Genomic DNA, 26,896 nt, shown 5'->3' on the forward strand with positions numbered 1-26,896 from the left:
ATTAACAGCCCTTAAAATATTAAGATTTATTAATTTTTTAACATTCACCAGCAGTTATACATAAAAAATAAAACAGAAAAATTTCTACGACTTACGTATTAATTTTTTCACTATTTCATAATATATATTTACAATTTTTTTAATGAGATAGGTACTTATAGTTTACTTTTTGATCTATTGTTTTCGGCATAATTAACAACCTCCTTCCACCATGGTGGTCTGTTCATGTTATATTTATCCTTGGTCATTGATTCTTTTAGACGTTTGTAAACCTAAAAATATAATGTTTGAAATTTTACGAACATCTTGATTAGTTAAGAGTTTGGTGCCTTATATTATACCTAACTAAAATATTTGATTGAGAGATAAACTAATAGTTATTATACAACAGATAGTGCAGTCGCTGAAGGTGGATATGAGCTATTACCTACGATTTCGTTGAACCTCCATCGATTTGCATGAAAATTGGTGAATGGTTAGAGGATATCTCACGGAACAAAGGTGACATGGTGCCAACTTGCGCTTTTACCCTGGGGGTGGATGCCACCCCTCCTCGGGGGTGAAAATTATTTTATTAAAAATAGCCCCACAATTCGATAGAGGGACAAATTATAAGCAAAAGTAGTTATATAAAGTTATTAAAATAAACCAAAACTTTTTAAGTTATTAAAGATCAAAGATTTTAATTTTTCGTGAGAAAGATGCATGTTTTAACCGATTTTTCATAAATAACTCAAAAACTATAAGTTTTTACAAAAAAGTTATTATTATCAAAATTGAGGCTAATAAAAAAGCAAATAAACTTCTTACTCGAAAAACCTTTCAATGTTAACTAAAAGTGAGTTATAGGTAATTGAATGTATATTTCTTTCGTCGAGTACCCAAATCTAAGTATTCAAGCTTAAATACCGGGAAAATGATGCATTTTATAACATAAACTTATTAAACATTTGTCAAAGTTCATAGAAATATGTATCAAATAAGCCCTCGAACAAGTTGATAGCATTAAAATTTATGCACCAAAAATGTTTCAAAATGTATCTTTTAAAATTTTTTTCAAAAAATGTTATTATATTTTTGTAAATAACTCCGTTAATTTTTAAGACATCATGTTCATCAAAAAACTAGTTAAAAGCTTATTCCAAGAGGTATTAAAAAACGTCAAAATTAGTCTTTTAAACCTCTTAGTTTTTTTAAAATAAAAGGTTAAATGGTCCCGGTTACATGGTTCTCGCAGCAAAATTGAAATTTTAAATGTTTCTATCTCGGTTATTTTTTACTCTAAGGAAATAGCAAAATCGGCATAGTATTTGGAACAGAAAAAACTAACATTTAGTTTTATATCATTTTTTACGTATATTGAGTATTTTTGGAGTTATTATCAAAAGAAAATGAAAAGTACGATAAGTTTAAAAATTCTGATTTTTTTAAATTATATCTTTTGTTTCAAAAATATGCATTCTAAACCGATCAAAATTGTTAAAATCATTAACTATGTTAACCTAAAGAAATTCTTGTGAGGATTACTACAAATTTTAATTTTTCTGGAAACGGCGTATGCTTTATTTTTCACTTTTTCCTAAAAAAAATCGAAAGGGTTCTCTTATTTTAATCATAATTTGCTTAATTTTGATGCTATTAACTTCCACTTGAGCTCATTTAATAGGTATTACGAAGTACTTTGACAAGTGTTTAACAAGTATATTCTATAAAATTCATCGTTTTACCGTTATGTTAGCTTGAATATTTAGATTTGAGTACTCGCCGAAAAAAATATACATTCAATTACTCATAACTCACTTAGAAATAACATTAGTTTAGTTCTTTAAGTGGAGAGTGTATTAAATTTTTTATTATCTTTAATTTTGGTAACAATAGCTTTTTTACAAAAACTTCTAGTTTTTGAGTAATATGTGAAAAACAGCTTTAAAACATGCATTTTTTTTAAGAAAAAATAAAATCTTTGATATTTAATAACTCAAAAAGTATTGATTTATGTTAACTTTATTTAACAAATTTTGCTTAGAAGTTGCCCCTCTATCGATTTCTGGTATTATTTTTAATAAAAAAAATTTCACCCCCGAGAAGGGGTGGCATCCACTCCCAGGGTAAAACCGCAAGTTGGCATCATGTCACCTTTGCCCCTTGAAGTATCTTCTAACTACTCACCAATTTTCATGTAAATCGATGAAGGTTCAACGAAATCGGAGGTGAAAACCTTCAGTTACTCCACTAAGAAGGATTGCAGTAAACTTTGTAAGTTGCTCTAATAGGCTATTGATTATGTTCAAAATAAGAGAGCTAAAAGGAACTACAACGTTAACGGGGTTTTATTGTTTTATATGGCGAGTGGACCTCTAAATATGAAAAAACCGTGGAGTGCCACCATTTAAAGTGGTGCGTTTTTGAGAAAGTGGTGAATTAGTCCCTAGGCACACAGTGAATTAGGGTGAGTTCTGTGCACTTTTGGTACAAACAAGTTTAGAGAAAAATTGTACCAGGTTCAATTTTCTATCAAAATATCACCTTTTAAAGTCAAAAATATTTCTTTTTACAAAAATATATTAAAAACAAACAAAAAAAAAACACGAAAGAAAGCAATTTTGTTTTTGCCCCATAACTTTTTTCCACGGTGATATTGGTATAGGCATTGAGAAGTCAATTACCTTTAAAATGGTCTATTGCAGTGGTTTTCAATGTTTTTCAGTCATGTACCACCAACTTATTTTAAAATTATTCTTGGTACCACCTAGCTGAAATACATGTGGAGCTTAGTAATCTAAACAACTGCAAATATGCTGGATTTTGCTTGTGTTTTTGTGTTTTATGTACCACCCCAAATTATGATATGTACCACCGGTAGTACACGTACCACATATTGAGAATCCGTGGTCTATTGTATAAGGTTGTACGACTATTTTTAATCAAGTTATGGTTTTTCAAAGTTGTATACTTTTAATGATTTTTGATATTTTTTACGATTATTTTTTAATTTCATTATAACTTTTTTTCTTGTACATTTAGGTACCTAGACAGGGTGAGGCAAATAAATGGCCTATTAGAAATATCTCGAGAACTAAAGGCAACAGAATAATGAAAATTGGAATAAAGGGGTTTTGGAGGATGATCTATTAAATTAAAATATTTTCATCTCTTTCCGGTATAACCGGAAGTTGCTTATAACTTCGTTTTTTTAAATGGGACACCCTGTATATTTTTACATTTTTGGATTCTATTCGATGTCTTCTTTCTTAAAATATAATATTATACAGGGTATTTTAAAAGATAATTACGTTTTTTTATTAATTTCGTAGCAAAATTAGCACCCTGTAGAATTGTAGTAGTTTGACATCTAAAACTCTACTTACGTTCAAATGATTTTTAATATACTCTACTATTTTTAAGAATCATTAGTATAGCTAAATTTTTAATTTTAGTATACAGGGTTGGTCGAAACTCGGAATGAGTATTTTCTGAGTTTTCTTAAATGGAACACCCTGTATTTTAGTATTGTAATGAAATGATATTTTATGGTACTTTTTTATTTCTTAAGCATTCCCTATACCTAACTGCTTTAATTTGTGCTTAATTGTTAATCGCACCAACAATCTTAACTAAGTAGGTATTTCGATAGCTAAACCATTATTGGTAATTTTAAGGACCAGTCTGTATTAATATGTATTTATTTCTGAAAAATTATCTGGGATTGAGTATTTTCACGGCCAACCTAATAAAATTTTACGTATTTTTTGTTGCAATTAATGTTTAGCTTGAATCACCAATAACTCACAAATTAAAGCAGTTAGGTACATATAGGGAATGCTTAAGAAATAAAAAAGTACTATAAAATATCATTTCACTACACTACAAAAATACAGGGTGTTCCATTTAAGAAAACTCAGAAAATACTCATTCCGAGTTTCGACCAACCCTGTATACTAAAATTAAAAATTTAGCTATACTAATGATTCTTAACAATAGTAGCGTATACTAAAAATCATTTGAACGTAAGTAGAGTTTTAGATATTAAACTACTACAATTCTACAGAGTGTGAATGTTGCTACGAAATTAATAAAAAAACGTAATTATCTTTTAAAATACCCTGTATAATATTACAAAACCTTATATTTTAAGAAAGAAGACATCGAAGAGAATCCAAAAATGTAAAAATATACAGGGTATCCCATTAAAAAAAACGAAGTTACAAGCAACTTCCGGTATAACCGGAAGTTGCAAAGAGATGAAAATATTTTCATTTAATAGATCATCCTTCAAAACCCCTTTATTCCAATTTTCACGATTCTGTTGCCTTTAGTTCTCGAGATATTTCTAATAGGCCAGTTATCTGCCTCACCCTATATACATTGTGTAATAAAAAAAGCTTATTTTCTTTACTTTAAAATGGTGTATTGCAAGAAACTCTAGGACTATTTTTAAACAAGATATCCATAGGATATCCAAAAGTATCCGTAATTTGAGAAAAAATTTGAAATTTTTTATTTTTTTAACTAGAAGAATATAATCGCACATTATAACATAATTTTGCATGTGTATATGTCACATTTGAAAAAACATATCTTGTTTAAAAATAGTCCTAGAATTCTGTACAATACACCATTTTAAAGTAAAGAAAATAGGCTTTCTTTTTTATTGCATAATGTATACCTATACCTAAATGTACAAGGAAAAAAGTTATAATGAGAAATTTAAAAAAATGTTCCATTGCATATACCTAAAGCTGCGTAGAAAAAAGTTACAGAACAATGTTTTCGAAATAACAAGAAAATAGCCCAAAATCGCTGTGAATGGCGAAATTTGAAAAATCCTATTTCGGAAACTAGAAATCCTAGAGACTTTTGCCAAACCCCATTTAAAGAGGAACGATGGAAGTTTTTTCTGCTTTGGAAATTGCTTTGTTTCGAGTTTTTTTGCTTTTTTTAATATATTTAGTAAAAAAAATTTTTGACTTTAAAATGTGCTATTTTGATAGTAAATTTAATCTGGAATAATTTTTCTGTAGACGTGTTTGTACCAAAGGTGCATAGAACTCACCCTAATGCACCCTGTGCCCAGAGACTAATTCACCCCTTTCTCAAAAACGCACCCTTTTAAATGGTAGCACTCCGCGGTTTTTTCATATCTAGAGATCCATTGACCATATGAAAACATAAAACTCTATAACGTTGTAGTTCCTTTCTAAAGTACATAATCAATAGCCTATAATAATCTATTCGTTAACTTACTCTGTTAGACCTATCATTTGTGATATTCATCTATCTATTTTATAATATATGTGTTCTGTGCTATAGTTTTCAGCTTCTCTATTAATTTATCTAATAAATTACATTTCTACTTAAAAGTCAATATAGGTTGTCTGATTGTTTTCTAAATATAATTTTTGAAATTTTAATATGGAATAACTTACTTGTCCGTCTGACGAACCCAAACACGACCTCAAAATAAAGTCAGGAACTGCGATTGCATCTACCAAACCTACAGCATCGTCTTTCAGATCGGCGCATAATTTTAAAATGGCGTCTTGGATTAACGTCGGTGCTAATTCAGTTGAAGCGAATCCTCCCTTAAATAGAGTCGCCATGTGCCATCTTTCTATCGACCACAATCCAAACAGTGAAAAGATTCTCGTAAGCACAGCCTTTATAGCAGGATCTTCTGCTTCGGAGATGGTCACCAAAAATATTTGCAAGAAGAAATGCTAAAAAATAATGTATGATTAGAATAGAACTTAAAAATTGTACAATATCTCGTGTTTTATATCGTATGTACAAAATCTTCACACACATCGATATCCATTAAAGAAATTCAATAATACCTACATAAAAGATGTTGACCAAATAAGACATGTATGTACATACATACTGTTTAATTTTCAACTAGATATACCCATTAGAATGGCAGCACTGCTTCCCCGCTGCTGACCTAATGCACCAGATTCGCGCCGATTCATTAAGCCATTCGTTATTCTACAGCTACAGTGACAATGAATCTTATTATCATAAGCAATGTTGCCGATTTTAGCGTGTCCTTCATTGAGGTATATCTAATTAAATAATAAACAGTCTGTATGAGAAATTATTAAAATAATTTCAGAGTTGCGTGGACTGTATTATACGGAGTGGCTCAAAAAAATTGATAGAGGTAATTATGTTATACATACAGACAATATTTAAATTAAGTTTGTAAGAACGCTTACCAATATCACTGTGTCACTCGCGCATCGATAATTGTCACATATACCTACAGGTTTTACATGCCGTTGTTTCTCGTACGAGGGTGTATATTTAGCTGAGTAGCTGTTTTTGTTAATAAAGCATGGTATTTTTTTACCATGCGGCAACTCGTCTTTATCAGTAACAGATGATGGAACAGAGCGTCTGTTATATTTGAGGATCAAAACCAGAGAGTTATCTGTAACGTCTGTTGCCTATGGCGGTCAAAAGTTAAGAGAGAATTTTAGTTTGCAGTGTCTCAGAAAATGTCTGTATTTGAGTAGGAATAAAACTAGGTACTACGAATTATTATTCAGGGATGAATTAAAAAATGGCTGGTAATATTGAGGTTGAAAACTTAAGATTTGATACAGTGAGAAATATAATATGTATTATTCCCTTACGGGAATGTCGGAGTGGACGATAGTAGAAATATTAACATGTAAATTATATATCTCAATGTTACCAATTTTAATAGCGTGCTAGTTTCATCTACTAAGCAGAATGTAAGTATTTGCCACATTTTTTCTTTAACAGTCACAGTTTTTATCTTTTTCATTCTAACGTGGAAATACTTCGTTCTAGACACTGAAGATGATCTGATCTAGATCGAAAACGTTTTGCAAACCATTTGAATGGCATTTTAATAGTTTTTTAATAAACTTTTTATATCATTATACAAACGAAGTTTCTTAATTCTGTATGATGTATTATTTTTCTCATGTGAACAATTCAACAAATTTCACCAATGGAAGGGTGTCTGGAGAAAATCATGGATATTATTAACAAATGATTTTAAGAAAAACGAATTTTAAAGTTATAACACTATTTACGACAAAAAAAATGAGTTGAGAGGTATTAAAGATGGACATAATGATAGAAAAATGTATTGATAATATGAACTAATATGTAAACAAAGAACAAAAGTCAAGTTGTTTTTAAAAAAATAAAAAATTTGTGGCGTAATGTCCACTTTTTAACGAAGAAAACAATGGATGTCACCAAGTGCAGGCGTTTAGTGACAGTATAATTATTCCTGCTTTGTTTTTGTTTCTCCTTTGTTTTTTTGGTTATCTGCTTTCTATTTAAACAGAATAATAAAACATTTTAGTTAAAAAATTGGTTTTAGCAATAAAATGTTTCAGCTTTTACTTGATTTTCTGCTTCCTTTAGTTGTGTTATATCTTCTTACAGATTTTATTATTGAACGGCCTGGTGTTGGTTGGTCCCCATTTTTTCTTTTATTTTTTTATTTACATATCTTTCGCTTCAAGTCCGTAGACTTACTTTTCACGGTTAGATCATGTGTTGCCTTGTTTTTGCCACTCATTTTTTGTTTACATGGTTTCTTTTCTTGAGGAATTGAAACATACTTTCTTTTGCATCTCGAGACTCGCAGAAAAACTATATCTTTATATTTTTCATCAGTTATAGGAATACAGTTGAAATATGACTGGTTAGGCAAATGGAACTCCGATTCTTTAAGACTTTTAGATGTTTTTGACTAAGCGGAAGAACGAGTTGGATCTTCAAGTCTATGCCCATGATATGCATCTCGATTCAACATAGCGAGGGGGTTAGAACTGATGCACAATATTTCCTTCATCTTTTGTATTGCGAAAGAGCATTCCTTCAGATGTCTATTGGTAAAAAATTTGGTCCACTCTTTAACAAGATCTTGAGTTACTTAGATAACAAACAATGGTAATGGTTTTACGCGAGAATTGGATATATTTTCTTCCCAATCTGAAGGCATTTCCATTCTATTTTTGAGGTTGATCAGTACCTACCATATTTTGTCGCATTCCAAGTAGGAATGCGACACAGGATATGCTCTCACAGGATACGTTATAACAATGGACCGCAAACGTTTAACAACAGTTATCATGTAGTGAATAAATCTTATAACGGTATAGTTTTTATTTTGTCAGCCAGCGCCATCACAATAGATATGCCGAAAAATAAACACGCGGCGCACAGTGCTTGGGTGACAATCAATGTTTTCACTCAATTACGCCTGGACAAATATCGTTTTCTCCCTATACATGGTCAATTATACGCTTAAAATCTCTGAACATTCATCGTTTTCTACCGATTTGAAGGAATGGTGCGATAGTATTTGTTAAAATCTACAAGACTACGTAGTTGACTAAATTTCACCCATTTAGTGATATCCACGGTTTTCTCCCAACCCCCTTCAATTGTTGAAACCTAATATCTACATCATTTTTAAACTCACGTTTAAACTTGGTTTCCAAACACAAAAATTACCTGAATAAATGCTAGTCCTAAACTCTTCCCGTAGTACACTTGACTGTTGTTTTTGGCTTCGAACAAATCCTTTCCAGCCTTCAACTCTCCTTCTACTTTCTCGTAAGTAGCTTTCAACAGATATACAACTATCCACTGGAATGTTGTGATAATACCTACAAATCAAACCAATTAACTATACAAGAAAATTTGTCTAAAATGGATATTATAAGATAGAGAAAAACTTACTTTCTGGGTGAGAAATCTCCTCAACTTCTCTGGCATCACATCTATTATTACTCAATATGCTCAAACCGTTCGATAAGAAATCAATTGAATGCATTGGACTAGATATTTGCCTTCTCGCAAGCATTTGTGGGGCTAATTTAAGAAGCCACTTGACGGTTTGTTGTATCAGTACATGATTTTCTCCTTCGACAGTTAAATTAGGATCTAGATTATCTCTAACGTCCCCTAGACCAGCCGCTAAAATATCATTTAACGTTAATGTTAAGTTGATTTATTTAGTTTTTATTTTAATATATTTACACTTATTTTAATTTATTTATACTAAACTATTTACATCAAAATATAATTTATATAATACATTTATTAAATTCCCGTAGGTGAATAAGTAAAATAAGAAAGATATTTTGACCAACCCAGTGCAGCGATGGCTGCAAAAGACTGCGAGGCAGCGGTTTCCACTGGCCGTAAGCCATGGATATCCGATAATACGTGGACTGTGATTCAACGCAGAAAAGAACATAAAACTAGATAAGGAACAAACGATGAATACAGAGGGTTATCGAGAGAAATCAGAAAACAGTGCCGCAAAGATAAAGCTGATTACATCTCTCAAATATGCAGAGAGATAGAGGAACATGGCTGTCGAAATGAACCGAGGGACTTATTCCAGAAGATCAAACTCCTTACCAGAGAATTTAAACCTCAAACGTGGTCTGTAATAGATAAGGAAGGTAATTTAAAGACCGATACTGATGGAATATTGGAAACATGGCGAAACTACTGTGGCGAGCTATATAAAAATAACGAGGTATCAGCAGAAAATCAGTGGCCTTCTGACTACCCTAGAAAACCTACTGTCTTACTCACTGAAGTCAAAGATGCAATTAAATCACTAAAGAGAAATAAATCCCCAGGCATTGATTCAATATCATGTGAAATACTACAGTTACTAGGTGACAAGGGATTACATATCATTCATTCTATCTGTGTCGCTGTTTGGAATTCAGGAAAATGGCCATCTGATTGGTGTACCTCAATTTATATCCCACTACACAAAAAGGAACTACCACCAGATGTGAAAACTACCGCACACTGTCACTTAATAACACATGCTAGTAAAATCTTGTTGCATATCGTCAAAAACAGATTAAAAATCTATCTGCATTACCAAATACCTCAGGAACAAGCGGGGTTTGTAAAGGGTAAAGGTACAAGGGAACAAATCCTGAACCTGAGACAACTCATTGAAAAGTCTAGAGAATTTCAAGTACCTATGATTATATGCTTCGTTGACTACCAAAAGGCATTTGATTGTGTAAGCTGGATAAATCTGTGGTCAATTTTAATAGAAATTGGCGCACCAATGCACCTGGTGACACTTATTAAAAATCTGTACCAGTCTCATATAGCGACAGTACGACTAGATCAGAAGTTCTCACACTAATTCAAGGCCAAAAGAGGTGGTAGACAAGGATGCGTGTTGTCACCTGACTTATTTAACATTTATGGTGAACATGTCATGAGGATGGTTTTAGAAGGATGGGCAGGTGGAGTAACAGTAGCTGGTAGGAAAATCTCCAATTTAAGATTTGCTGATGACACTACACTTATAGCAGCAAGTGAGCAAGAAATGTTTGATCTTCTGCGAAGAGTTGAGTACGAAAGCAATAAAGTTGGTCTAAAAATCAATAAAGCTAAGACAAAAATAATGGTGGTCAACAAATTCGGCACTATTCAACTGACTAACATGTTACAGGAATACCAGATAGTAAACACCTTTATCTATCTCGGGTCTAGTATAACTAACGATGGTAACTGTGAAGCAGAAGTTCGGAGACGTATTGGTATGGCAAAAAATGCGATGAGTCGCCTAACTAAAGTTTGGAAAGACAGATCTATCTCTCAAAATATCAAGATGAGACTGGTGAATGCCCTTGTATTCTCAATATTTCTACACGGAGCAGAGACTTGGACTCTTCGCGCATGCGAGCACCAAAAAATTGATGCCTTTTAGATGTGGTGCTGGAGAAGAATTCTGCGCATACCTTGGACAGCTCATAGGACAAACGTTTCCATTCTAAACCAACTCAATATTGAAAAAAGGCTGTCCACAATATGTCTGCAACGAATTCTGCAATTCTTTGGTCACGTGGTTCGCAGAGGTGACGACAGTTTGGAGAGATTAATTGATTCTGGGAACGTTCCGGGGAGAAGATCAAGAGGACGATCACCAACTAGATGGTCTGACCAAATAAAGCATTCAGCTGGAAACTCATTCTGCGAAGCTCTTAGAGCAGCTGAAGATAGAGACCAATGAAGAAACATTGTTAGGAATATATGTTGAAGAAATCACGATCCTCAGTAATGGGGAAACTACATGAGAGAGAGACAGAGAGAGAGAGAGAGAGCAGCGACGGTTCGTGAAGAATTAAAATGAACTACAAGCGGGATGAACTAATGCAGAGCGCAGATATTGTTAGATTTGTAATGTCACAAAGACTATAAACTTGCTTGGTCACTTAGAAAGAATGCCAGATATTCGAGCTGTAAAAGTAATCCAGAGATGGAAGCTCCAAGGAAATAGAGCAAGAGTAAGGCTTCGTAGGAGATGGATGGACGACGTAGAGGATGATCTTAAAACCATGAGCATCAAGCAATGGAGAAGGAAAGTATCCGACAGGGCAGAATGACTTACAAAGGGTTATAGCGCCATTAGAAGAATAAGAAGGGGTAAATAAATAATTAAAAGAGAGAATTTGTCAAAAATCAAAATGGAAGCAAAAGGTTATATTAACTGGTTTAACTCACCCTGAAGATAACCGTGTCCACCACAACATTCCCTGCATTCTTGTACGGCATCTCGCAGTATCCAGCCTGCTATTGGTTTAGATGCTGAAGAAACACCATGGATTTCGATTCCTACTTCAAGTGCATTTGGTAACGAGGGGTTCTTGGTAAATTCATATAACATTTGTGTGAAGTAGGTGTTGAAATTTCTTATCACATATGTTGCTGCTAAATATGGTATCAGACGAAGTTGCTAAATAAGAATAATTATTAATAAACAAAAACTTATATTTTTATTAAATCAAGATAAGTAGGTATATCGATAAGGATTGACCAGTCTTAAATCACTTTCATGAAGTTACAGAACTACTACGATTAATAATAATGAAGACTACACAAAAAGTTTATGGTTAAGTTTCATATTCTAATAATGATAGCTTAAGGCAGCGGTTCTCAATCTGTGGTACATGTACCACTGGTGGTACATATCATTATTTGAGGTGGTACACAAAACGCAAAGTCAGCAACACTATTGTAGTTAATTAGATCACATATCTAGATAGGTATTTCTGTTAGGTGGTACCAAAAATATTAAAAAGTATTTGGTGGTACATGGCGCAAAAAGATTGAGAACCGCTGGCTTAAGGCCTTTATTTTGAATATGGAGATTTGGAATTGGTCTCTGAAATAATGATTATGATCTAGAATCTGTTTTTATATTATTAAAACCATTTATGTTCTGCTATATGTATATTAAAGGCTTTTCGAGTATGACCGATTTAAGTTTTTGGGTAGCGACCACATTGCCATGTACATCGGTCAAACTGGTAGAACCTTTAAGTAACATACGTAAAACAGAACACAAGAGAAGTTTCAGTCATATAAAACTTATTCTTCTCTCCTCAGTCCTCAACTTATTCAGTTAAAGACTAGTAACTACAGACGCATTGTAAAAGTAAATAACTTAAAATCAGTGCCGGATTTAGGGCACTTGCGGCCCTAGGCCAAGTTACCTCGAGCGGCACCCTATAACTTCACGATTATGTAATTAAAGCTTAAGAGCACACAGTAGCAGTAGCGATCAACAGGTAGCAACAAACGCGGTCCAAGATTGCGAAAGTTCTGCGAACTTTCAAAAGTAAGGCAACAGTGCGTCGGTAATTCGACACTGACAGTGACGTTTATACTATCAAAAACAATAATTTTTTACACATAGGCGCGACATGTTGCCAAGTCAGTGACGTTCCATTTCTTGTTAAAAAAAATCGATTTTTAGTAGTTCCAATGTGACACAAAATCTAGGCACGGGATAAAAAAGTTTATTTGAAGACAGTGTATTTTTTTTTCTTAATGGCGGTACAGGCTCCTTTTTTCAATATTTTATTTAGTTATAGAGTAATTTCCACATACTAACATATTTCTGAAATTGGGCTCTGTACCGCCATTCTTTATTATATTACGAATATGTGTGCCAAATATCTCGACAAAATATTCAAAATTAGAGCCTCAATCTTGGAACGCGTTTATTGATCCTACTGTTGTTGATCCTACCTGTTGATCGCTACTGTTTGCTCTTATTACATAACGTACTTTAATTTTCCTTTTTAAAACTAGTACAACATACAAAGCATAACATAAATGAATAGAAATACTATTAATATTCTATTTGATTACGGTAGGTACATAAATAGGTGGAAATATTGTATTCACTAATTAAATAATCTTGGTTTATAAATTTGTCTAAAACCCCAAAACAGCTCTAACAACAATGTCTATATTGACAGAAAATACATAAATCAAAAAGTTAGCAAACAGTAGTTATTTGTAAAATTATTAATATTGCTAAACTTATTATATTATAAAGTAGTATTGCAGTTAATCGTTAAAATTAAATAACATTTGTTTCATTCAGGGGTAAACGTACAGGTGACAACGAAAGGTTGAAAAGTTGAAAAGACATTATAAGTAAAAGAACAAGGAAAATAATACTTTAAAAGGGTAAACCCTGTAGTTGGCTGTATACCTTTGTTAAGACAACGTAGAATGAAGTAAACACTTCTGTTGTATATAGGTATATAAACTGTAATAGTAATAGGCTAGGGCACTAAAAAATAAAAATATTAAGAATACAAAAAATAAACTTCTAGATCGTTCAATTCTCACATTATTCTCTTATACTGAAAAACGTCAATGTAATGTTCTTAATTTGGGTAAAGTTGGATTAGTGATTAACATTGACACTCGCACCACTCCGTACTCATAATAAATCTCATATCTCAACTCTAAACACTCATTTTTCTAGCTTTTTTGACTGCAAAATCTTTAATCAAATCGTTAAAGTCTAATAATTCTTGAAAAAGCTCAGAATTTGAAATAGAACTAGCCAAACTAGACAATCTAGAATTTTCGTCAGAAGTCGAGTTGCACATGTAGTTTTTGATTATTTTCAACACGCTGAATGATATTCCTCCACATGCATTGGATGTCACCATGCATAGTAGAATGCGCAAAGCCGTGTCCATATTCGAAAATATGATTCTCACGAATGAGTTTCAGATACTCTAAAAGTGTATTTCTCGGAGGCTTGGTAATGTTGTTATCACGACGTTCTGTTTCTACATAAAATATACCTTCAACAAAGCCTTTGAACTGTACACATACACACTTCTTCAAAGTCACCATCTATGTCGATACTTTTTAGCCAAAATAGAAGTTTTTCCCTTGATTTCTTCATTAGAAATTGACGATAAGTTGGTTAAAACTCCAAATTCTTCATTAAGACTGAAGTAAACTTTGGACCTTTCATTCAATTCTGAATAAAGCCTGTCAATGTTAATTATTATAATATTAAATGTATTAATCTTTAAGTATTCTTTGCCATTAAAGTTAGGTTCAGTGGATTCATCTTCTTTGTCTTCGCCAGGGAGAGCTTTTCTTTTCGGGCGTCTTTTTATTTCAGGAATATAGGTTTCATTTTTGAACAACTCTTTTCCTCTTTGTTCATAGGAATCAAGGTTGTCTCTCAGACTCAATACGTACTCCTTTAGAGATTTGTATGTGTTGCATATACGAAGGAGGGGGGGGGGGCATCCGTCATCTCGGCGCCTTGATAGGAAAGGAAGTGACTCATCACACGGGGCCCCTACCGTATGCTAGTGCGGGCTACATCAATTCATCACATTCCTATCTAGAACTTTCCACAATCCACCTGCAATCTGTATAGCCTCCTATACCCTGGCAAGAGTTAATATTTATTTTTGATATGAACATTGGTTATTTTAATTAGACTTTCAAAAATAAAAATTCAATTTTTTACCAAAATTTTTTTTTACAAAACGCTGCAGAAGCTTTGCATGCGGCCCTAGACCGCGGCCTAGTGGGCCTAGTGGTAAATCCGGCACTGCTTAAAATAGTAAAAAACAAAAGTTTTCAGTGTTTTTTATGCTTATTTGTAGTCTAAAAATTAGAAGTTTCGGTTAACTTAAACTTACTTGGCTTTGGTATTCCAGTATCGGTATCTCCTCTTTTCCACTTGGTCCGAATTGTTTCCTTACTGCCGCATACCTTACCGCTATCGTGATAGCTTTAGCTGCTAAAGCGTCAACGATAGTTGCAACGGTTACTCTTCCTGCTGATAGAGATCCTAAGGCAGCTCCGTGTCTTCTATTGGGATCTTTGATTGGAGTTATGTAACGCCCATCTTCAGAAACGTCTGCTATTTTGTTGAGTAAGTTGATTCTGGGTATTTCGTAGTTTGTAAATTGGACAACACTGAAACCAAACAAAAATCATTATGTTAATGTTTATTGCTATAAATAGATTTATCCGCTTCTTCTTCATCCTATGAGTTTACGCATTTTTCCTGTTTCAGCGTCAAACCTTGTTAAATCTAGTCAAATGACGCGACGTCTGACACTTTTTCGATCTCCATTGATAACTCAGCAATTACGTCATACACAGGGTTAGTTTGAGAGCGTAAACAAAAAACAGTGTCTAAACTCTACTATTGGCAAAACAGTGATAATAGCAAGATATTAAAAACCTTTCAAAAATTATTGAAAGAAATAGCAAGTTAAGCATGAAAACGAAGTGAAGAATGGCAAAAAGCATCATCATGTAACAATACCAAAAACAATATATGCCAAAGATTGTTCGGACTATAGAACAATATCATTAAGCCATACCCTCAAAATATTTCTAAAGGTGATTCATGGAAGATTATACAGAAACCTAAAATATGATATGGATGATACCCAATTTGGGTTCCGCAAAGGACTTGGAACAAGAGAGGCATTGTTTGCGTTTAATGTCCTCTCTCAAAGATGCTTAGATATGAAGCTGGATATTTATTCCTGTTTAATCGACTTCGAAAAAGTGTTCGACAGGGTCCGACATGAAAAACTAATAGAATTATTGAAAAACAGAGATATAGACAGACTAGATTTACGAATTATCATAAATCTGTATTGGAATCAAAAGGCCAATATAAAGATAGAACAACAAGAATCCGAGAATGTTGATATAAAGAGAGGGGTAAGACAGGGTTGTGTTCTGTCGCCGCTACTCTTTAACCTATACAGTGAAGCCATATTTCAGGAAGTGATAGCGGAGCTAAGTGATGGAATCTCTATAAACGGAAGAATAGTAAATAACATAAGATTCGCTAATGACACCGTTATAATGGTAGACACAGTGGAATCGCTCCAAGAATTGCTAAATAGAATTAACGATTATTGCATTCGATATGGACTAAAAATAAAAAAGAAAAAAACTAAATTTATGATCGTCTCAAAAACAGGTGAATGATAGAACAAACCCAAATAGAAAAAGTAAAGACGTACAAATATCTGGGAACCTGGGTCGATGACAAAAATGACCAAAGCAAAGAAATTAAAGTCCGAATTGAAACTGCAAGGCAAGCATTTATAAAAATGAAGACACTGCTTACAAACAAAGACCTTCAGTTGCCTGTCAGATTGAGGGCTCTAAGATGCTACACATTTTCTATATTGCTATACGGAATGGAAGCTTGGACATGGAAGAGACAGGCGTTTGAAATGTGGTGTTACAGAAGAATATTAAAAATTCAGTGGGTTCAAAGGATTACCAATGTTAAAGTGCTACGACGTTTAAATAAGTAGTTAGAAATTATGAAGAGTATAAAATCTAGTATACTGGAATATTTGGGTCACATTACCAGAGGAGAAAAATACGAGTTGCTGAGAAGTATTATGCAAGGAAGGATCCAAGGAAGAAGGAGCATAGGAAGAAGACGCATTTCCTGGCTGAGGAACCTTAGAGAATGGTTTAACTATAGTTAATTACAACTGTTCAGAGCAGCAGCAAACAAAGTGACCATAGCCATTATGATATCCAACCTCCGATAGGAGAGGGAACTTTAAAGAAGAAGAAGTAGCTTATCCCAACCTGTATAACCAGCATAAGGAAGATCCAAATAGGCCAAAACCATATTATAAGAGACGCTGTAAACGTCCCAACATAAATATCAGAAAGGATTTATACAGAGGAACCAAAGAGGTAAGGACCCTAGAAAAAATTATTGAAATATAGTATGGAATCATCAAGGAATTAAAAAGATAAAAGGATGAAGCTCTAAGGAACTTGACGAACTACGATGAAAACAGATCGGCAAGATACAGAAGACCCATACGTTTATTATTAGTAGGGTGTAGGGCGTAGGGTATCAACCCGAAAAGTGAAAAGAGAAACATGAAAAAGTAGTCACATAGTAGTAAACGAATACTATTGGTTGACATTGCATTGGACCTGGCAAATAAAGTAGTTAGAATAAGTTCGTTAGAAGTTAAAATAAATAGATTTAGGAGAAAAACAAACAATTGGACTTCGTAAGTCCTATGTTTTCACCCAATGTGACCGGAAGTAGAACTGAAAGTCGATATTTGATCTCTCCGTGTAACTTTACGTCGACTGATATACGATTTTACTAATTTTGAGTAATTTTTGCCAAACTTCCGGTCATAACTTTTTAACCGGAAATAACATCAAAACCGGAACTAAATATTCAAGCTCGACTTTTCAATACACTATTTAGTTGCACATTTTTAACCGAAAGCGATATAAAGCCCGGAAGTACAGTGAAACCCCGGTAACTCGGATTAATCGGGACCGCGGCCGATCCGGGTTATCGAAAATCCGGGTTATCGAAAATCCGGGTTAGCCGGAGAATATGGTAAAAATTAATAAAATACGGTATACTTACAGATAAACTCCGTTAGAATAGAAATAACATGAAATATATATAAATATGCACAGTACCTACACATCTTAATTACTAAAAACACGCAAACACAAACCTACGCAAAGCAAACCCAAGCGAACAATACCACAATACTGTATTCATACACTCACAATCGGAAGGATGTTTTGTTATTATGTATTAAGAACAGTTAACTAAGACCATTGATTAAAAAATAGTTTTTTAAATAGTCTTTCTTAAACAATGCTAACACAGTTTGAAATAAAAAATAAAGGAATAATACAGACAGGTGCCTGTTGTTTCTGCCAACTTGTGCTTATGAGTCATTTTTACTATCTATAGTTCAAATTACACAAATACACATTATCTCAAATATTATATTACATACATACATTTTTATTGTTGAAATGTTTATCTGATAATTAACTATTTTGATGGGAAATAAGCCACAATTAAATTGAAAGAATAATTTTATTAACATTTCGACGCCCAGAACGGGTGTCATTGTCAAAATACAAAATATGTACTGAAAATCAAAATGTTTATCTGATGAAAATCGGTCCGGGTTAGCCGGACTTCCGGGTTATCGGGGGCCGACTTATCGGGGTTCCACTGTAATAATAATATAGTTCTCGTCTTGCTAAGGCACGTCAAAAAATATAGATATCCTTTGCTTTATTTCAGCCACTTTAAAACAGTAATTCTAATTGCAACTCTGAAACCTTCGGAAGTCCTATGTCAAATTTCTCACCTCTAATATCATCTTTTGGTTATAAGCTTTCATTCGACACCTCATTTGTCATTATGACTGTTTTAATAACGGAGGAGCTATATTCGCGAACAGAGGGACAAAGCGGCATGAAACCGGAAGTATATATTTGATTTCGTCTTGCTAATGCGCGTCGAATAATATATTGCTTGTACTCGTATCTCGGTGATTTTAAAACAGTACTTCCGATTGCAACTCTAAATCCGTCGTATTTCTCACTTTTAATACCATCCTTGGGTTATTATAAGCTTTCATTGGGCACCTCATTTGTCATTATATCTGGTATGGTATGTATAATGACGGGTGAAAACAAAAATACAAAAACACATACACGAGGGCACTATAATGTAAACTCATCTTCCAGGACTCAAGGTTAAATAATAAATAATACTACATACCACCACCACCATTTATGACGGCTTTCATGCATACTGAATTTTTGCGTGCACCCCGTACATTCATTGTGTTATTTTTTGAGCTAATTAATTAACTACCTTCAAATTGTTACGTTGTTTCTTATATTTGATTAACTTATGGGACAGATCGCTGTCACCAGGAAATCTGCTAGAGTATGCAGGTCCCCACGGGACGACCTGTACCCCTACAAAAATTCACAGACTAGTAAATCTAGTATGTAAGCCAAGCGTTACCAGGGCTTGTTTATTTTCCTTACTCATTAGTTTAAGGCACGAATTCAGCGAATGTAAATTTTAAGTATCACTGTGTTTTTACAATGGTATATCTATATGTTGAATGTGGCGCCATCTATTACAAGACGGAAGAAATATTTCCGTTGTAAATTGTAGATAACTGTAATATTGAATACCTTATTAGAACTTCAAGATGTAATAAAACCAGCTAATCATACTAACTTCACACTACTTAATTAACTGTTTATGAGTTTTATGTTATCTCTTCTTCTTCTTCTTCTTCTTTTTCTTCTAGTTCCATGACCATCATCGATCGTAGGATATCATCTTGGCTACCATATGCGCTATCGTGATTTTATTGGCAGCAGCTCTGAATAATGATGTAGTCGATTTTCTATACTCTACATACTCTATAACATTGCCTTAGATTTTTCAACCATGATGTTCTTCTTCTACCAGGACCACGTTTACCTTGGATCTTTCTCTGAATGATCAGATACAAAACATCATATTTTTCGGGGTGTCTCGCATAATGTGACCGAAGTATTTGTTATTAATCTCTTTATTATATTGACCAGTTGTGTTGTTTGGTTCAACCGTCCAAGGAAGGACCTCCTCATTTCTAACTCTGTCAATCCATCTTATTCTTAGTAGTCATTTGTCTACCCACATCTCAAAGGCTGTCAAGCGTTTAAGCATAGCTTCACTTAGAGTCCACGCTTCTACTCCATACAGTAGGACAGAAAATTTTTAAGTTATCCAAAAGAGAAAAGCCATTTTCCACAGATACTCCAGGTGGAGCAACCGTGGTTACTGATGCAATTCTGGAAGTTTCATAAAATGGAAGGTAAAACGGGGAAAAACTTTGATTCTCTGTGCCTCTTAGATTCCCCATCTCCCAAAGTATCTTAAGGCACGTATCCACTGTGTTGGCGCTCCGTGCTCCCTGCCACTGCTCTAATCGATATGGCATACGCTCCTCTACATATAAACCGCCACCGATTGGAACGCCGAGGCGGAGCGCGCACTGTTGCATCAACGGAGAGCGCCAACGTATCTACTATATAGAGTACTTGCAGGAGCGCGGAGCACCAACACAGTGGATAAGTTCTTTAAGATACCTCGCGCGACCTTTTTGGTTCTCGGATATGAGAACCTATTATCCTGGAGTTTCACATGTTCTGTAGCTGGATTTCTCTGTATTATATATGTAAAGAGAAATCTCCCGACATACAATATCTGCTGTCGAGATTCTCTTTAATTTAAGTTTGAAGCAAGTAGCTGAGACACTAGCCAAGTAGCAAGATAAAGTGAAGTGACAGTGACAAAATGTCATGAATAAACTTTCTTAAAATTACTTAATGTCATAAATGATTAAGAATTTTTTAACGTAGAATAATTAGCTTAAATTGTTGTTTCTTTGTATTTTCAGGTAGTATAATTTTAAGTTTGTAAATATTGTAAAATTAATAAACTTTGTATTTTCAGAGCAACATCAATTTAGTTTAAAAAAGTCAAAAGTCCCAAGTCCCAGTCTATAGTGGTGTAAAAAGTAACATATTAAATATATATGGCGCTTTATAAGAGGTCAAAGTACGGAGGTAAAGGAACTAATAGAACAAAAACACATAGAAAATGATACATGGATTGACAATCTAAAAAAGCTCCATGCAGAGGAAGAACAAATGATGCTAGAACCGGAAACACCAGAAATTACCACAAATGAAGATGCAGGTAAGCAGGAAAAAAAGCTGCATGTAAGAATGGAATACCAAACGAATTACTGAAATATTGTGGAGCAGCAATGACAGAACAATTAAGAACATTAATTAACAAAATCATAAAACACAATAAAATACCGGACGAACGGAGAACTAGCGAACTAATTCTACTATTCAAAAAAGGAGATAAAAAGCAGCTAGAAAACTACAGAGGTATCAACTTGTTAAATACTACCCTAAAACTTACAACTAAAATCTTACAAAACGTAATGAATCAGAGGATAAGTTTAGCAGATGAACAACAGGGTTTTCGTACTGGATGATCGTGTACAGACGCAATATTCGTCATAAAGCAAATTACTGAGAAATCACTAGAGTATAATAGACCAGCATTTCTATGTCTGATTGACTTAAAGAAAGCATTTGACAGAGTAAGACTCAAAGATGTAATTCATCTTCTGTATAATAGAGAAATCCCTCTAGATATCATAAAAACTATTGAGAACATCTACCAAAACAACAAAATGGAAGTCAGAATAGATGAACAACTTACAGAACCTATAGATATACGCCGCGGAATAAGACAGGGATACTCATTGAGTCCTATGCTTTTCAATTTAATCATGGATGAAATCATCAAAAACGTCAACAAAGAAAGAGGATATAGAATGGGAAACAAAGAAGTAAAAATACTCTGCTACGCAGACGACGCAGTATTAATAGCCCAAGATGAAGATATAGAATTAGTCCACAGATTTAACATAAGAGCAAAAGAATTCAATATGACAATTTCATCTCAGAAAACCAAAACTATAGTAATCAGTAAAGAAACAATCAGATGCAAAATAGAAATTGATGGTATCAGTATTGAACAAGTAATCGAAGTAAAATACCTTGGAATTACATTGTCAAGTTACGGAGACCTAGACAAAGAAGTGAGAAATCAAGTACAAAAAGCAAATAGATTGGCAGGATGTCTTAATAACACTATAGGGCGAAACCGACATATTAACACTGAGATGAAGTCAAGAATTTATAAAGCCAGTGTAAGACCAATAATGACATCATAAAATAAGAACCGATACAGCCACAACACTAAGACTACTGGAAACGGCAGAGATGAGAGTACTGAGAAGAATTCCAGAAAATAAACTGAGAGATCGAAAGAGGAGCGAAGATACAGAAGACAATGTAACGTATAGTGTATAAACGAATGGACACTAAATAGAAAAAAAGAATGGAACAACCACATAACCAGAATGGGATAGACACGTGTGGTCAAAATAGCAAGAGATAAATCACCAATCGGTAGAAGAAGTATCGGCCGACCGCGCAAAAGGTGGAGTGACAACCTTCCATAGAGGTATCAATCCGCCAATGAACAAGCAGAATTGCTTATAAACGGGAAGAAGAAGAAGAATATATATATGAGTGTGTGTGCATCATACATTATAATACAGAAAATAATCTAAATTTAATATCTTACCAAGCACTTACCCGTTATCAGCTCCATTCAATCCGATTTTTCTTCCCATATCCCATATCTCCAATCCTGGGTATGGAATCAGCGTCTTGGGATCACGAAGTGGTACTAGAAAGGCATGTAAACCATAATTAACACCATCTAAAATTAACTGCGCGAAGACAGTTCCATACATAGCAGTCTGACCTAACCCACCAGCCCAGCATTTAGCTGACTCGAAATCTGGTGAATTTATTATAAAAACTTTCTTGTGTTTGTCATAGGTAGCTATCGTTCGCATGCTTTTTGTGTTACTTCCATGTGCAATCTCAGTTAAACAATAGCAACCTAGAATCTGAATATTATTTAGATATTTTAAGAAAGAACTATAAATTAAATAATATACCTTTCCAGTTTTAGCATCATCGATGATCTTGTGATGTCTCTCTGTTCCCATACTTAATATAGAATTAACAAAAAACCTATTAGCAACTAAATATTTTGCGTACGAGGATGGTATTGCTGTCGTTAGTATTCTAACAAGGGCCGAAGGGCGTCGTAAGTTTTGCATCAAATAATCAAAGGAAAATGCGTACTGTTGACTCTGATCTCGACATCCAAGAAAGGCAATTCTGCGTTGATTGTCTCTAGACAGACCAGCGACATTTTGTTGATTGTATAAAGGATTGTTTTCCAGAATTTTGTATATTTCATTCTAGAAAGAGAACGATAAAAGTATTTAGATTACATAGCATACAAATTATGTATGTATGAGTATACAGAGATATACAGGGTGTCCCGAAAAGATTGGTCACAAATTATACCACAGATTCTGGGGTCAAAAATAGGTTGATTGAACCTCACTTACCTATATACAATAGTGCACACAAAAAAAGTTACAGCCCGTTGAAGTTACAAAATGAAAATCAATTTTTTTTATATATCTAAAACTCTTAGAGATTTTTCATTGAAAAAGGACATGTGGCATTCTTATGGCAGCAGCATCTTAAATAAAAATTAAAGTAAAATTTGTATACCCCATAAAAATTTTATGGGGGTTTTGTTCCTTTAAACCCCCCCAAACTTTTGTGTACGTTCCAATTTAATTATTATTGTGTCACCATTAGTTAAACACACCGTTTTTAAAACATTTTTGCCTCTTACGACTTTTTCGATAAGCCAGTGTTTATCAAGATATTTTGAATATTTATCGAATCCACCACATATTTGTATATGGTTAAGTACGATTATAGAGACCTGTTAAATGTATTTTTAATTTACATTTTTAGGTATATTTTGAAAAAGAAGCCACATCTCGATAAAAGGTGACTTATCAAAAAAATACTAAGAGGCAAAAAAGTTTTAAAAACACTGTGTTTAACTAATGGTACCACAATAATAGTTTAATTGGAACGTACACAAACATTTGGGGGGTTTAAGTGAACAAAACTCCCATAAAATTTTTATGTAAATATATTAAAAAAGAAGCTGCATCTCGATAAAAACTCGCTTATCGAAAAAATACTAAGAGGCAAAAAAGTTTTAAAAACGTTGTGGTTAACTAATAGTACCACAATAATGAATTAATTGGAACGTACACAAAAGTTTAGGGGGGTTTAAGGAATCAAAACCCCCATAAAATTTTTATGGGGTTAACAAATCTCGCTATAATTTTGTTTTAAGGTGATCCTGCGGCATAAGAATGATACATATCCATTTTCAATAAAAAAATCTTTAATAGTTTTAGATATATCGAAAAAAACGGGCACATAAATTTGATCCACCCTGTATATTGATTTGTAAATATTTATTAGAAGTTAGCTTGCATGTAAGTGGGTCTCTCCTTTAATGAGCTTTTCGATGAAGAATTAAAGACTTTTGTGAATAATTAAAGTGAAAGGAAGATTTGTTTAGGATCATAATGTAAAACGATTGTTTATTACGGGAAAAGTAGAATCTACAGGTAGAGGTAATTATTAGTTTCTAGAAAAATAGTTTAAAAGGAAGTTTGGAATTTTAATCTCTTTTTGTTTAACCCCGAGTAAATGTTGTAGAATTCCCCGAAAGTAATTAATATGATGGTAGGAATAATTTTGAAAGAATGACTGTTTGTTTTCGAATGAAAAGAGAGGAAGGTGGAGAGATAAATGTTTCTGATTGGCTAGGAAATTTGGAATGGGGAAAGACAAGCTTGACATTTGAGACAGTTTGAGAAAAAAATAGATTATTATGTTATTGGCATCGCTGAAGAGCAGTCAACGTTTTCGTGGATAGTTAGATAGCAAGTACCAGTGGGTGATTGATAGTGGAGAATAAAGCTGAAAAGTGGAACGAGAGACAGATCAAATTGAGACGAAATACCTCTTTGATTCTGTAAAATTGTGAGGAGAGGAGAGAATTATTGGAGTTTGTTTTTGTTGGAGAATTGGTGCTGGTGTGCTGCTAGATTGAAACTTGAGAACGGAGAGGGCTTTGATGGGTAGCCTAACATAGTCAACAAGGGAGAGCTGTTTTAGGTCAAGAGAAGACGTCAGAGTGAGTGAAGCAAAAGGTCAGTCAATTTATGTGAAAGATATTTTTATGTTAGGAAACTAATATTTTGAGTAAAATCATATGAATTAAGATTCCAATATTTCAAAACTTAAATAGGAAGTATAAGTAATTTTTCGAATACCTAAATTTATTTGTTTAGCTTGTTTTATCAAAGTCATCGGGAAGAAACCGATAAATTGTTATTTGAACTAGAATAAATTTAAGTGGTAAAAATTTCATTGGGACAGCTGTGTCCACAGGTTTTAATTTGATCAATTTTCAGAGTATTGATTTTGATAATAAAAGACAATTCTGTATGCTTATTTTATATTTTCATTTAATTCCTTTTCCTAATATTTTTTCCCGATTAGAACCAACTAAGAGATACTGAAACCACGGGAGAAGATAAGTATAACATAAGATAATTTAGATATATTTTTTTTGTATTATAAAAAAGGCACCCTGAGATTTTTTCTTAAATTTTTTGTATGTTTTGTGACAATTGCATAATTGATTAAATAATTAATTGGAGTAATCAAATAAATACTAATTGATATAAAAGTAATAAAAAGTAAATCTTACCTGAAATTTAATTCCATCTTCTGTTTCAATGAACAATTTTAATTTTTTACAATCAAAAGACGTTTTTTTGCGATACACATCAAGTGGTCCTGGTTTGAAATCTTCTACAAGATGAGACATGGTTTTAATTTTTCTCTTTTTACAGTAATTTTTTTATAAGATAAACATTTTTGTATTCTAAATTCTAAGATAAAGTGTGTGAACTTTGTGACGTACTAATCTCCAAAAAACAGACATTGGCAAAGGTCATGTAGAAATTAGACAAAGGCGCGTGGTAGATAAACATCAGATAAACTGATAAAAAAATAATTATATAATTAATTTTCAAATTTACTAAGTTTACTGGAAGTGTTTGTTTGTCTATACAGGTATACAGGGCAGTGGCGTAACAAACTCCACCGCCCCCCCCCCCGCAGAATTGGAAATGGGGCCCCCTTTAAAAAGTTACTAAATACGACTTGTGTAACAAAAACTTCTCGTGGTTGCGTAACTTAAGGGGATTGGTACGGATGCACATCAACCGAACTATTCAGAGCAGCAGCATCTAAGATCAGAATAGCCATGATGATTGCCAACCTCCGTCGCGGAGATGGCACATGAAGAAGAAGAACAAAAACTTATGTGTGTTGTAGCCTAGTACATGAACGTTAAATACGGAAATACCGTGTAATTTTCAGTATCACCACCGAAGTGGTCAAGCCAATACTTTTCAAGTTATTTGCGAGTGAAAATGTTTATTGTTCAACAAGAAATCCACGTTTTGAGGCGGTTTTTCGTAAATAACTCAAAAATTAAGTAATGGTCGAAAAAATATTCTTAACAAAAATGTAGCTTATAAAAAAATGATGTCTATCGAGCCAGTAAAATTAAAGTTGTAGCTTATGAAAAATTCTTCTTATTCGTCAAATTCCAAATCGAATATTTCAACGTGAAATAACCAAAAAATGAAGCACTTTTCGGGAAAAACTCATTGAAACTTTTTTAAAGTGTTTAAAAAAAGCTTTATTTTTATTTTTTTATAAAAGTTTTTAGCAGCAAAACTAAACAAATTACGCTCAAAATAAAGTTAACCCCTTGTTTTGGTAAAAAAAATCGTGAAAATCTCTCCCTATTTAGCACTCCAAATGAAACTAATCATTACCGCTTTACAAATTACTTAACTTTTTTTATATGACCTGTACGTTTCACTGGTTCAAAGTGCTTATTTTTGAAATGGTTCTAGTTGAAAGGGCTTGAACGAGTCAGTAATCACCAGTGTATGCAAATTTTGATCAGCCATATCTAAACCAATTTTTGTCTTTGTCTAAAAAATCATTCTTTAAAAAACCAAAATAAAACCGTGCTATTTATAAAAGCAAAACCTACATTTCTTTACTTTTTGAGATTTTTGGTATCACTAATACTTTTTAAGGTATTTTGAAAAAG

General features: G+C 33.3%; 1 protein-coding gene and 1 non-coding gene across 2 annotated transcripts; both read right to left on the reverse strand.

Annotated features, from left to right (window-relative positions):
• Window positions 1-11: 11 nt before the first annotated feature.
• On the reverse strand, window positions 12-25,684 carry LOC114328776 (peroxisomal acyl-coenzyme A oxidase 3-like). Its single transcript, XM_028277737.2, has 9 exons — window positions 25,472-25,684; window positions 22,764-23,072; window positions 22,393-22,712; window positions 15,009-15,288; window positions 11,539-11,770; window positions 8,731-8,967; window positions 8,503-8,657; window positions 5,427-5,717; window positions 12-272 (listed from the first exon to the last, which is right to left on the reverse strand). The coding sequence occupies exons 1-9, from the start codon at window positions 25,589-25,591 to the stop codon at window positions 156-158; spliced, it is 2,061 nt and encodes a 686-aa protein (XP_028133538.2). The 5' UTR covers window positions 25,592-25,684; the 3' UTR covers window positions 12-155.
• On the reverse strand, window positions 19,060-19,214 carry LOC114328779 (U12 minor spliceosomal RNA). Its single transcript, XR_003652223.2, has one exon. It is a non-coding gene; the product is annotated as a U12 minor spliceosomal RNA (small nuclear RNA).
• Window positions 25,685-26,896: the final 1,212 nt, after the last annotated feature.

Source organism: Diabrotica virgifera, chromosome 3, assembly GCF_917563875.1.
Source record: "Diabrotica virgifera virgifera chromosome 3, PGI_DIABVI_V3a".
Taxonomy (NCBI): Eukaryota; Metazoa; Arthropoda; class Insecta; order Coleoptera; family Chrysomelidae; genus Diabrotica; species Diabrotica virgifera.

What these genes read in the sequence shown, in the direction of transcription:
- LOC114328776 (XM_028277737.2), bottom strand. Translation starts at nt 25,591, where the DNA reads ATGTCTCATCTTGTAGAAGATTTCAAACCAGGACCACTTGATGTGTAT. An exon ending in TAGGACTAGCATTTATTCAG is followed by an intron (nt 5,718 to 8,502) that starts GTAATTTTTGTG and finishes ATTATTTTTTAG; the next exon opens with CATTTCTTCTTGCAAATATT. An exon ending in TGGGTTCGTCAGACGGACAA is followed by an intron (nt 273 to 5,426) that starts GTAAGTTATTCC and finishes TTATATTTTTAG; the next exon opens with GTTTACAAACGTCTAAAAGA.